The 12012-nt window shown below is 40.4% G+C and overlaps 1 protein-coding gene across 6 annotated transcripts in view; it reads left to right on the forward strand.

Annotated features, from left to right (window-relative positions):
• LOC136406964 (serine/threonine-protein phosphatase 4 regulatory subunit 1-like) overlaps window positions 1-12012 on the forward strand; it is a 73719-nt gene that overhangs the window by 19159 nt on the left and 42548 nt on the right. For all 6 annotated transcript variants that reach the window (XR_010751748.1, XR_010751749.1, XM_066387373.1 and 3 more), the window contains exon 3: window positions 2298-2430. Coding sequence is in view for 4 of the 6 variants with exons in the window: in XM_066387373.1 (XP_066243470.1) it covers window positions 2298-2430 (133 nt within the window). In the remaining 2 variants the exon portion in view is untranslated. The remainder of the gene's footprint in view (window positions 1-2297; window positions 2431-12012) is intronic.

The following is a 12012-nucleotide window of genomic DNA, read 5'->3' on the forward strand; positions in this document are numbered from 1 at the left end:
CAGCCATGAAGCGGTCACAAAACCCCGTGCCAGCCTGTTTGTGGGGAGTGCTGGGACAGAAGAGCCACAGCTCCAGGAGGGCTGTAACCAGAGATTGACTTCCTGAGGCTGCGGGGGCCCCTTTTGGACTCTGGTACCCAAGCTGGGGGCAGGGGGAGGGGAGAAGAGGGTAAGGGGTGGCTGTGTTCTAGGAGGTGGCACATTCTCACAGACATTGAGCTGAAGGATTTGGGGCATTTGAAGAACTAAGGGAAGCCACTGTGCTTGAAGCCCAGATAGGGAGGTGGGAGGGCTTTCTTTGAAATTTTAATTTATAATTTCGGTTTCCTCTTTGGCAGTACAGCATAGTACAATGTCTAGAGTCCAACTGACTGTAAATTCTGACTGCCATTCTCTAGCTGGGTGATCTTTGGCACCTTTCTTAACCTCTCTCACCTTCAGTTCCCTTAACAGAAACTTGGGAATAATATGGTTGTTGCCGGATTTACTGAACTACTGCTGTTCAGAAAGCTCTCAGTACAGTAACAATTAGTAATTATCCACTATTCTATGGCTTTTATTTCCTTAGTATAGTTTAGTATAGTTAGTATAGTTTTATATAGTGTAGTAGAATCATTAATATTCTCCAATAGCAGTTATTTTTTTGTGGAACTAATTGGTAAATTCTTTAGTTTTCTGATAAACAGAGTTTTTTTGAAGAGTGCCTGGCTGTTTTCTGTTATTTTAAAACAACAGTTCTTAACCCATGAAATGTATAAGTGGGCCTCAGGATCTTTTGAAACACCCGATCAATCCTGTATGAGAAATTGAGTGTATTTCTATAGATACCATCAGGTTCCAAAGCTATCTGTACCCCCTGAAGTTTAGGAAGCACTGCCTTTACACTTAATGTTTTAAAATCCACTCCACGCTGCGTCTGCCATGCTCCGGAAAGATCTGTGGGACAGAGGGTCCATAGTCCTCCTGGGCCCTTCTGAAGTGCGCCAAGACTAGCTCGTTCCTGGTGACTGTGGTCTGGAGCTTGACTGTGGCCCAGTGTGGACCCATCCATCCCTGGCAGGGATCCTGCAGAGAGATGACACTTTTGTGTCACACATATTTTTTCTTTATTAAATTTCTATGAGTAACTGTTATACAATGTAAAATTTTAATAGGCTCTAATTGCTAACCTAAAAGAATTAACTCAGAAAAAATGTGGTTAATGTTTCAAAGAAAAATAAGCACCAAGGCACAAACTCGTCATCTCTTATTTGAAACTCATACCAATTATATTGCCTGGATTAGCTATGGTTTTCCTTTGGTCAGGTAGGAGCCTCTGCTTTTGTACCTGTCGGTGCTCTTCAGCAATTTCAGCAGATGACCTTGACACTTATTTAATGAAGTGCAAGGGACAGTAGGAAAGCATTTATACCCTGAAGTGTGGGTGCATGAAGGCTGTGAGCCACGGCCAGCGTGGGCCAGACCCTGCATGAACTCACTTTTCCAACATCCTGACAAGCAAGGGGAAAGTTTTGTATCCAGCCTCCATTTGAGAACATGGGAGTGTAGCAAAGTTAAGTCACTTCTTCTGGTCCCACATCGGTGAGTAGTAGTTGGGGGGTTAATTTCAAACCAGTGCCCATGGGTTCAGCCACCCCACTCCATTGGAGAGAGGGAGGTGCCCACCCCCAGCTGGGGTCGAAGAGAAGCCCAGGCTTTAGGCAGCCACTGTTTGACCAGTGGCTCATTGTTGGAGGGGCCTGTACACATCCACGTGGAGGGTCTGACTGGGTGTGGCCAGGCCAGGGGTGTGGCTCCATGAGGGTCAAGTCACAGACTGGATGAAGCTGTATGATGGGCACATTTACAAGACAAGAAAAGACATAGGGTGGGTTTTCTGTCACATTGTTGCTTACAGGGGTCAAACTTATTTTTCTTTTGACCATTTTAAACCTCTTTGCACACAACTCCATGGCTATTTTTAGAGAGTGAGCTTCTTTGTTCACTTGCTTCCAGGTTCTTTGATGGGGGTGGTGCTCCCATCTGTGTTGATGAGCGGTGGCTCAGGCCTCCGACTGGCGGCACTAATAGAGCATCCGGTTTTCCTTATGACTCTGCCCTTACCACCCTCCTCCTGGGTGACAGCCTGCTCCTGCTCCCTTCATTTTAGATGATTGTCAAGTTTGCCGTCTCGGAGGCGTCAGCGGGAAGGGGCTGTGAAAGTGGAAAGTATGCTACAGGGCCGTGTCTGTGCCCAGCTGTGACTTGTCACAGCTGGTGCACACTTATGAGTGTGTTTTACCCCCCTTCCCCTTTAGATGGATTTGAAGACTACAGTCCAGATTGTGACAGCATGAGGGTAACAGCCTTCTTGGACATTCCAGGCCAGGACAACCTGCCTCCCCTCACTCGCCTGGAGAAGTATGCTTTCAGCGACAATGTCTTCAACCGGTAAGCTCCACCTGTCCTCCGCTCGTGCACATCCCTCTGTTGTGTCTGGTTCCAGCTGACACTGGTGGCCACTTCTCTGTAACAATGTTGAGGAGACTCATGGGTAAGTTAGCATAGAGGCTGTCTCCAGGTTGCTGGGGTTCTGTCTGAATGGCACCATTATATTAGGTTTACTCATTATTCTTGTTCCCGTTTTACTGACCATCTGGTAAACCAGGAAGGAAATGATGAAATTTCATGGTGATTAGGTAATGAGGATCGCTAACTGGGTTTCTTTCCTGTGTGTACTATTTGGAAAGTCAAGTGTCCTGGTGACTGGGAAGCATCCTTGGGAGCCACGCCGGCTCCTTCCGTCTGTTGCCTGCACTGTGCTTCAGGGACATTCCTGCAGCTAGTCCTGCCCTGATGATCTGATGTCGCTCCTTATGGTGCTGGCAGGAATCTACTCCAGGCTCAGATTATGCATCTTTCTATTCGCAGATGACCTTGACTCTTGTTTCCTGAAGAAAGCAGAAACTAAGGCATGTCTTTCAATCTGAAATCATTTTTCTCTCCTGCCTCAGAGGGAGTGTCTCTCTTTGTCTCTCACCTTCCATCAGATAGGCCTCTGACTTCTGTAGCTTCTTCACCACCTGTGCCACACACCCTTTTCTTTCCACTTCCAGACCTTTACATTCTCTCGTTCTGGACTTCTGCACCTGAGGCTTTCCTTCACACCTTCCCCTAAAAACAACTTTCTTCTATAAAGACTGGGTGCTGCTTAGTCTCTTCCTTTAACTTCCATTCACTCTTACTTTAAAAAATAGTATTCTTTGTCTTTATATCTATTAAATCATCGCAGGCTCCCAGCAATTACTACTGAATCAGTCCAGTTATTATCCCAATTTTACAGATCGGAAAATGATGGTACTCTAAACGGCATCTTTTGATGAGCAGTTCTTAATTTAAATGTAGTTCGTGATCTCAATTTTTTCTTTTATGCTTAGTGCTTTTCATGTTGCGTATAAGAGATGTTTGCCCCTCCTAAGGCCACTAAGATATTTTTTTACATTGTTTCTTCTTCTTCTTTTTTTTTTTTTTTAGAGAGAGGTAGGGAGAGAGAGAGACAGGAACATTAAGCTGCCCTGACCAGGGAGTCGAACTAGCAACCACTGTGTTGGGCCAATGCTCTAGCCAACCAAACTATCCGGACAGGGTTATATTTATTGATGGATTTTTAGACAGAGAGAGGAAGGGAGAAAGAGGGGAAGGGGAAAGGAGGCATTCATTTGTTGTTCCACTCAGTTGTGCATTCATTGGTTGCTTCCCATGTGTACCCTGACCAGGTTGGCCACCTTGTTTCCCGACAGCGCTCTTAACAGACTGAGCTAACCTGCCAGGGCCTATATTGCTTTCTTGATTTTTTTGTTTGTTTTATCTTCCACATTCGGATCTCGGTCCACCTAGAATTGCTTTTTATGTTTGTGTATGATGTGAGGGAGGAGTCACATTTCATTTCTTTCTGCATGGTCTCTCGTGGACCTAGTGCCATTTATTGAAGACACTACCTGTTATCTAAGCTGTGCATCGCTGCCTTTGTCTTAATCAAGTATCCATTTCTGGACATTCTAGTCTCTCCGTGGATCTATTTATCTGTCAGTGTGGCCGGAGCACAGTGTCTCCGTCACTGCAACTTCATCATCAGAGTCTTGGTGTGGGTGGAGTGAAGTCCTCCCACCTTGTTCTTCAAGGTTGTGCTGGCTGTTCTTGGCCCTTTGTATTTCCAAAGGTCTTTGAGCACCACTTTAGCACCAGCTTCTCATGTTCTGCTGGCATTTGGATTGGAATCACAGTGCATCTGTAAACCAGCGTGTAAAGAATTGACATCTTTACACTATTTCATTTTCTAATATTTCTACTTTTATTTTTATTTTTCTGAAGTTGGAAACTGGGAGGCAGTCAGACAGACTCCCACATGCGCCCGACCGGGATCCATCCAGCATGCCCACCAGGGGGCGATGCTCTGCTGCAATCAGAGCCATTCTAGCGCCTGAGGCAGAGGCCACAGAGCCATCCTCAGCGCCCAGGCCATCTTTGCTCCAGTGGAGCCTTGGCTGCGGGAGGGGAAGAAAGAGACAGAGAGGAAGGAGAGGGGGAGGGGTGGAGAAGCAGATGGGTGCTTCTCCTGTGTGCCCTGGCCGGGAATCAAACCCGGGACTCCCACACGCCAGGCCGACGCTCTACCACTGAGTCAACTGGCCAGGGCTATTTCTGCTTTTAAGATTTTCTTCAATCTCTCCCTCTCTGTGTGTATATTTGTATATACACACATAAATAACTATAATATAAGGTCTACTGGAAAGTTCTGTCCGTTTTTGGAATAAAACAAAATACAAATTTTTTTTACCGTCAATAAACTGTATTAAATAATATAATTTTCATTATTATTAATGATTTTTTGCTAGCATGAGGGCAATTTGTATATCCCATTTTTGAAAAATGTTTTATCTTTTGATGCGAAAAATTGAACCAGTGCTTGTTTGATATCTTCTTCATTTTTGAATTTTTTGCCCTTCAAAACATTTTGTAAGGACAAAAACAAGTGATAGTCGGAGGGTGCTAAGTCCGGGGAATATGGTGGATGCGACAGACGTGCTTCTGTAGCATTTCTTCCTTGTTGAAATTTGTAAAAATTACAGTGGCGTAAATAAACTTTATCAGTAGCCATGGGTACACTATGGCTTCACACATAAGACTAACATGAATCAACTTTGTTTCAGTTCATTTGCTACATCAATATGTATACATTAAGTGATAAAAATAGAGAGGCACACATGCACCAAATAAACATGTGCTTACGTGTAGAAACTTGTGTTAGAAACGGACAGAACTTTCCGGTAGACCTTATATATACTACATAGTTTTCTGTTGTAGAGATCTTCTGTATCTTGTTAGGTTTCGTTCTAGGTATTTGATCTTTTATGCTAATGTAAATTCTATCATTTCTTGAAATTTATATTCTAATTGTTGATGAAATTTATTTTTATATTTTGATTTTTGTCTCCAATGATTAGCTAAGTTTATTGATTGATTTTAGTAACTTCTCTGTGGATTTTTTGGGTTTTCTACATACTACAATAGCGTCTGTGAAAAATGATAGTTGTATTTCTTCCTTTCCTATCTTGTTTTATATTTTTAGTGGCCACCTCTTAACAGCTTAAGAAAATTTGTATTTCTGGTTTATACTTTTTTATATTTCTCATTTGCCAAGAGATTGTTTTTAAATTTTTAGAAATAATTTCACCACAAAAAGATGCAAGAATAAAAAGAATTCTTGTAGGCCCTGGCCGGTTGGCTCAGCGGTAGAGCGTCGGCCTAGCGTGTGGAGGCCCCGGGTTCGATTCCCGGCCAGGGCACATAGGAGAAGCGCCCATTTGCTTCTCCACCCCTCCGCCGCGCCTTCCTCTCTGTCTCTCTCTTCCCCTCCCGCAGCCAAGGCTCCATTGGAGCAAAGATGGCCCGGGCGCTGGGGATGGCTCTGTGGCCTCTGCCCCAGGTGCTAGAGTGGCTCTGGTCGCAATATGGCGACGCCCAGGATGGTCGCAACATGGCAACGCCCAGGATGGGCAGAGCATCGCCCCCTGGTGGGCAGAGCGTCGCCCCATGGTGGGCGTGCCGGGTGGATCCCGGTCGGGCGCATGCGGGAGTCTGTCTGACTGTCTCTCCCTGTTTCCAGCTTCAGAAAAGAAAATGAAAAAAAAAAAAAAAAAGAATTCTTGTATATCTTTTACTCATATTCATCAATTGTTAACATTTTGCCACATTTCAGCTATGATTCTCTCTATATTTTTACTTTCTTTTTAGAGTGAATTGTAGATATGTTTCTTTTTCTTTAAATATTTCATTGTGCATATTTCTAGAACAAGGACATTCACCATTCTCTTATATAATCACAGCCCAATGATCAAAATCAGGGAATTTACTTTGACACAATAGTGTTGTCTAATATAAAGATTTTAATCAAATTTTTCTAATTGTCCTAATAGTGTCCTATCTATTGGGTGATTTGTTTGTTTGCTTTTTAGCTCTAGAATCTAACCCAGCATCATGTATTGCATTTAATTTTTTATTTCTTTAGTCTCCTTGAATCTCTAACAGTTTCTCAGTCTTTCTTTACCTTTTGTGATATAGTTGACAGTTTTGAAGAATACAGGTCATTTATTTTATAGTATAAACTTACTAAGAGCTTTAAAAACCCTCACTGAGGGCTGAATTTGACATAATGCTTCTTTCACATCTATTGAGATTATCAGGTGATTTTCCTTCTTTAATCTCTTTTCTTTACCTTTCTGTAAAACTTCTTTTATTGTGAAATAAACACAACAGGTAATTGGATAAAACATACACATAAAGGCTGAGGAATTTTTATGAAGCAGGTACCTATCTACACAGCCATTACTCAAGTCATCCCAGAAGTCTGTCTCCCCTTCCTGATTACCACATCTTCCCAAGTGGGACCTACCATCTGTTTTTTACCTTTACTACATCCTTAATTTTTTTTCACTTTTAGCACCTCAGTATTTACCTTCAAATAATATAATTTAATTTTATTGTTTCTGAACTTGAAATATATGAAATCCTATAGGATATGTTACTTTGTGGTTTGCATATAGTTTCAGTTGGTTCTTTTATAACAGTGTTGTGACATTTATCCATACATTGTTAGAGTATCTCCGGTTTTCTCACTGTTGTGAACAGTTTTGTGTTTGGGAGTACACAGTAGGCATTTCTGTATACCCAAGAGAGGACTACTCTGTGATGGAGACACTAACCTTTTACTTTAGTGACAGTGCCAGTTTTCCAAAGTGGGTGCATCAGTTTACAGTCCTACCTTTGCCCCACAATTTATCTGTCAATTGGTTTTGTCAACTTTAAAAATTTTAGCCAATCTAGTAGTGTGGTTGTATATAACATGATGTCGCTTTGTGATTTTAATTTACACTTTCTTAGGAGTTTGAATATCTTTTTATATATGTTGACATCTGTATTTCTTTCTTCTTTTTTTTTTGTGTGTATGAAGTGCCTGTTTAAATCTTTTGTTGGGGATAGGGAGATGGACTGTTTGTCTTTTTCCTGTTGATTTGCAGGAATTCTTTGTATATTCTTTGTCAGTTTGGTATGGTAACCATCTTCCCTCATTCTGTGACTTGTGTTTTAGCTTTCCTTGTGGTGTTCTTTTAGTAACCAGAGCTATTCAGTTTAATGTAGCTAAATTTATCCACATTTTCCTCTATCTTTAGTGCATTTGAAGCTGTTTAAAAATGTCTTCCTCCACCCTGAGATCATAAACATATTTTTATATTGCTCAAAAGGCTTTAGGTTTGTTTGTTTGTCTTTTACATTTAGGCCAATAATCTATCTGATTTTAATTTTGGTTCATTGTGTGAAAGAAGGGTCCAGCTTCATTTTGCTAATTGGTGCAATACCTCTTATCAAAAGTACATTCTTTCTGCAGTGCCCTGGGTGCCAGCTGTTATAATCCCATACCTGTTTGTGGCAGTCTTTGTCTGGGCTGTCTTATACAATGGTCTGTCTCCCCCTTAGCCAACACCACACCATCTTGATTACTTTAGATCTGTATAAGACTTGATATTTGATTGAACAAGACTTCTCACCTTGTTTTGCTTCTTTGATGTGACATTTAGTCTTGATCCTTTGCATTTCCATATAAATTGCAAAATCAGCTCATCAGATTGCCATAAAACAAGACAAAACAAAACACCTACCAGGATTTTGATTGGGTTTGCACAGATAGCCTATAGGTCAATTTGGAGAGCATTGCCCTCTCTAAACCATAAACATAGTATATCTTTTCATTTATTTAGATTGTCTTAATGCCCCAATAGAATGTGATTGTTTTCTCTGTAGAAGTTTTGTGCTTTTATGCTGGTGTATTGTAAAGGGAATTGGAGATATCATATCATTTTGTCCAGTTAAAGACTCAAATCTAACTGCTGTCATTGTCACACTCTACCAAATTAGCAATAATGCCTTCCAGTCCACCAAACTATGTTCAGTTTTCCCTTACTGTCTCTGAATGTCTTTTTATGGTTGGTTGGTTTGAATCATCATCCAGATAAGGGCCACACATTTCATTAGGTCAGTGTGTCTCTGAAGTCTTTTTTTTGTTTGTTTACAGTTTTCTGCTTTTGATCTTGAATCTCTTTAAATCTCTAATTGACTGTCCCTCTCATCTTCCCCCGACATCATTTATTTATTGAAGGGGTCATTAGTCTTGTAGAGTTTTCCACAGGCTGGATTTGGTGTTCATTATTCTCATGGTATAATTTAACATGTCCCTTTGTTTTCTGTATTCTCTGTAAACTGAAAATTATACTTGGAGACTTGATTCAATTCTGCTTCACATTTTGTTTTTAAACACTACTTGACATGCTGTTTAGTGTACTTCTTATTACAAAATATCAGGACACAGTGTCTGGTCATCCCACATTCAGCGATGTTCCTGGTGAGCAGTGGGCGCAGGTTGGATGCTTTCATATAAAATTCCTCACCAGCCTTCCTTCCGATGATTTCAGTCGTCACCAATAAATATTACTTAGATCTGTTATTTCCTTATGTGTTGAGAAATGGTAATTTTCTTTTTATTTTCTGTGAAATCTGTAGTATGGCCCCATTTTCCACCCTGTTACTGGTTATTGTTGCTTTTTATTTTTATTTTTTTACAGAGACAGAGAGTCAGAGAGAGGGATAGATAGGGACAGACAGACAGAAACGGAGAGAGATGAAAAGCATCAATCATCAGTTTTTCTTTGCAACACCTTAGTTGTTCATTGATTGCTTTCTCATATGTGTCTTGACTGCGGGCCTTCAGACTGAGTAACTCCTCGCTCAAGCCAGAGAGAGACCTTGGGTCCAAGCTGGCGAGCTTTGCTCAAACCAGATGAGCCTGTGCTCAAGCTGGCAACCTTGGGGTCTTGAACCTGGGTCCTCCGCATCCTAGTCCGACGCTCTATCCACTGCGCCACCGCCTGGTCAGGCGGTTATTGTTGCTTTTTATCTTTTTTTTTCTCTAGATAATTCTTACCGGAGGATCATCAACTTTATTAGTTATTTGAAAGCATCAAGTTTTGTCTTTGATATACCCTATTGTATGTTTATTTTCTAGTTCAATAATTTCTTCTCTAATCTGGATTATTTTCTTCCTTGAAATTGTTTGGGGGACTTTAAAATTGCTTTTATTTTTTTCTTCTTGTGAGGGATGCTCTTTTTTTGAGGGGGAATTTCTTTTATAACATCTGTATTTTTCATTGTAAGATTCTGATATGTCGTATTTCACTACCTTTCAGTATAAAATATTTTTAATGCCCCTAATGATTTTTCCTTTAACCAATGATTTATTTGGAAGTGTGTTGTTTTATTTCCAAATATTTGAGGGTTTCCCAGGTATCTTTCTGTTGATTCTTAGTTCAAGTGTTCTTTTTTTTTGGTCAGAAAACATACTGTATTATTTCTCTTTTTTAATGTTGAGATTTATTTTATGGCTCATTCGGCTCTAACTTGGTAAATGTTCCATGTGTACTTGGGAAGAATGTGCATCCAGGGTTTTGGGGTAGAGTATTATAAATATCAAGTTGGTTGGAAACACTGTTCATGTCTTCTATACTCTTATTTATGTCTATAAAGTACTGAGAGGAATGTTGAAATCTGCAGCTAGGATTGTGGCTATATATACTTTTTTTTCAGTTCTAACAGTTTTATTCTGTGTATTTTGAAACTCTGTTCTTGGGTACATACATTTAGTACTGTTCTGTTTTCTCCAATATATTGCTATCCGTATCACTGTGTGATGATGTTCCACATTATCCCTGGTAATACTCCCTTTTCTGAAGCTTACTGTGTCTGATATTAATATATATACTCCAGCTTGCTTTAGTGTTTGTATGGTATATTTTTGTCCATTTATTTTTAACCTATCTATGTCTTATATTTAAAGCGTGGTCATTGCAGTTGGTTGGGTCTTGCTTTTTAAAAAATCCAACTTAATCTCTGCCTTTTAGTTTGAGTGTTTAGATCATTTACACTTGATGGTATTGCTGCTATGGTTTGGTTTAAATTGACCATCTGTATTTGTTTTCTATCTTGCTGTTTTCCCATCTTTTTAAGAAAAACAAATTTTTAAAAATAATTTCATTTGATCTCCACTATTGGCTTATTAGTTATATCTCTTCTAAAAATTATTACTGGTTGTTCTAGGGATTATAATAGACTTTTTTTAATTTATTCATTTTAGAGAGGAGAGGGAGAGACAGAGAGAGAGAGAGAGGAGAGACAGAGAGAGAGAAGGGGGGAGGAGCTGGAAGCATCAACTCCCATATGTGCCTTGACCAGGCAAGCCCAGGGTTTCGAACTGGCGACCTCAGCATTTCCAGGTCGACGCTTTATCCACTGCGCCACCACAGGTCAGGCCTATAATAGACTTTTAAAACTTATCACAACATGTGTTCAAATAAAACATATCACTTTGCATGTGGTACAAGATGCAGTGTAAGGTCCTTGCAGCAGCATATCCCCATTTCCTCCTCCCGCTTGGCTGCTGCTGTTCTCCTGCATTAATTTTACTTCTACACGTGTTATGAACGTACAATCCCCCGTTCTGATATTTGCTTTAGATAGTCAACTATCTTTTAAAGCAATTTAAATGAGAAAAATATTTTTAATCTTTGCCATTATTTTTACCATTTCCATGCTTTCTATTTCTTTTTGTAAAAAGCCCATTTCCACCAAGTATCCTTTTCCTCAAGAAGTTCCTTTAACAATTCTTGTTACTATGAGGTGGCTATCAGTGAATTCTCACAGTTTGTTTGTCAGAAATCATCTTTATTTCACTTTCATTTTTTCCTCTATTTAATAGACTTCACTTTTATGCAATTTTGGGTGTATAGAAAAACTGAGCAGCAGGTATAGAGTTCTCATATCCCTTAACTGTCCAGGCATATCCAACTCTTCCAATAGGCCTTCAGCATATTAACCAAACCCATCTTAGTCCTTGTCTGATCTGTTTGACATCTGGCCCAGTGTCCTCGCCCTTCCTCGTCTCTCTGGAGGCTTGACTTCTGCTCTTCAATCACGTTTTTCTGCTCACCTCCATATTCTTCTCTTAGAATCTTGTCACTGTTCATCATCATTGATTTTCTGTTCTACTTATGGACCTCAGCTGTGAGCTCCTGCAGGGCAGGGCCTGGGACTTTCTCATCTCTGTGCTCCCGAGCCTTCTTCTTTCCCTGCGTCTGGAGCTAGTTGGGCTGAACTCATGAATGTGACTCAGTGAGTGGGTGAGGGGACACAGACAGAAAGGGTTACTTCTATGGTTCCATTTCCAGGGAACATTGCCATGTAAAGTTGAGCCATCCTCTTTTTTATATTAAAAAACAAACAAAAAAAAAAAACACAAAACCATGAGACTAATACTTACTTATTGAAACATCTAGCAATTTTAGGCATTAAGTAGTGAGAGTCCCCTCTCCCACTACAATCTTAGGTAATGACTAGGAACAGTTCAGGGTACCTCCTTCCAGAATTTTC

This window comes from Saccopteryx leptura, chromosome 5 (genome assembly GCF_036850995.1).
Source record: "Saccopteryx leptura isolate mSacLep1 chromosome 5, mSacLep1_pri_phased_curated, whole genome shotgun sequence".
Taxonomy (NCBI): Eukaryota; Metazoa; Chordata; class Mammalia; order Chiroptera; family Emballonuridae; genus Saccopteryx; species Saccopteryx leptura.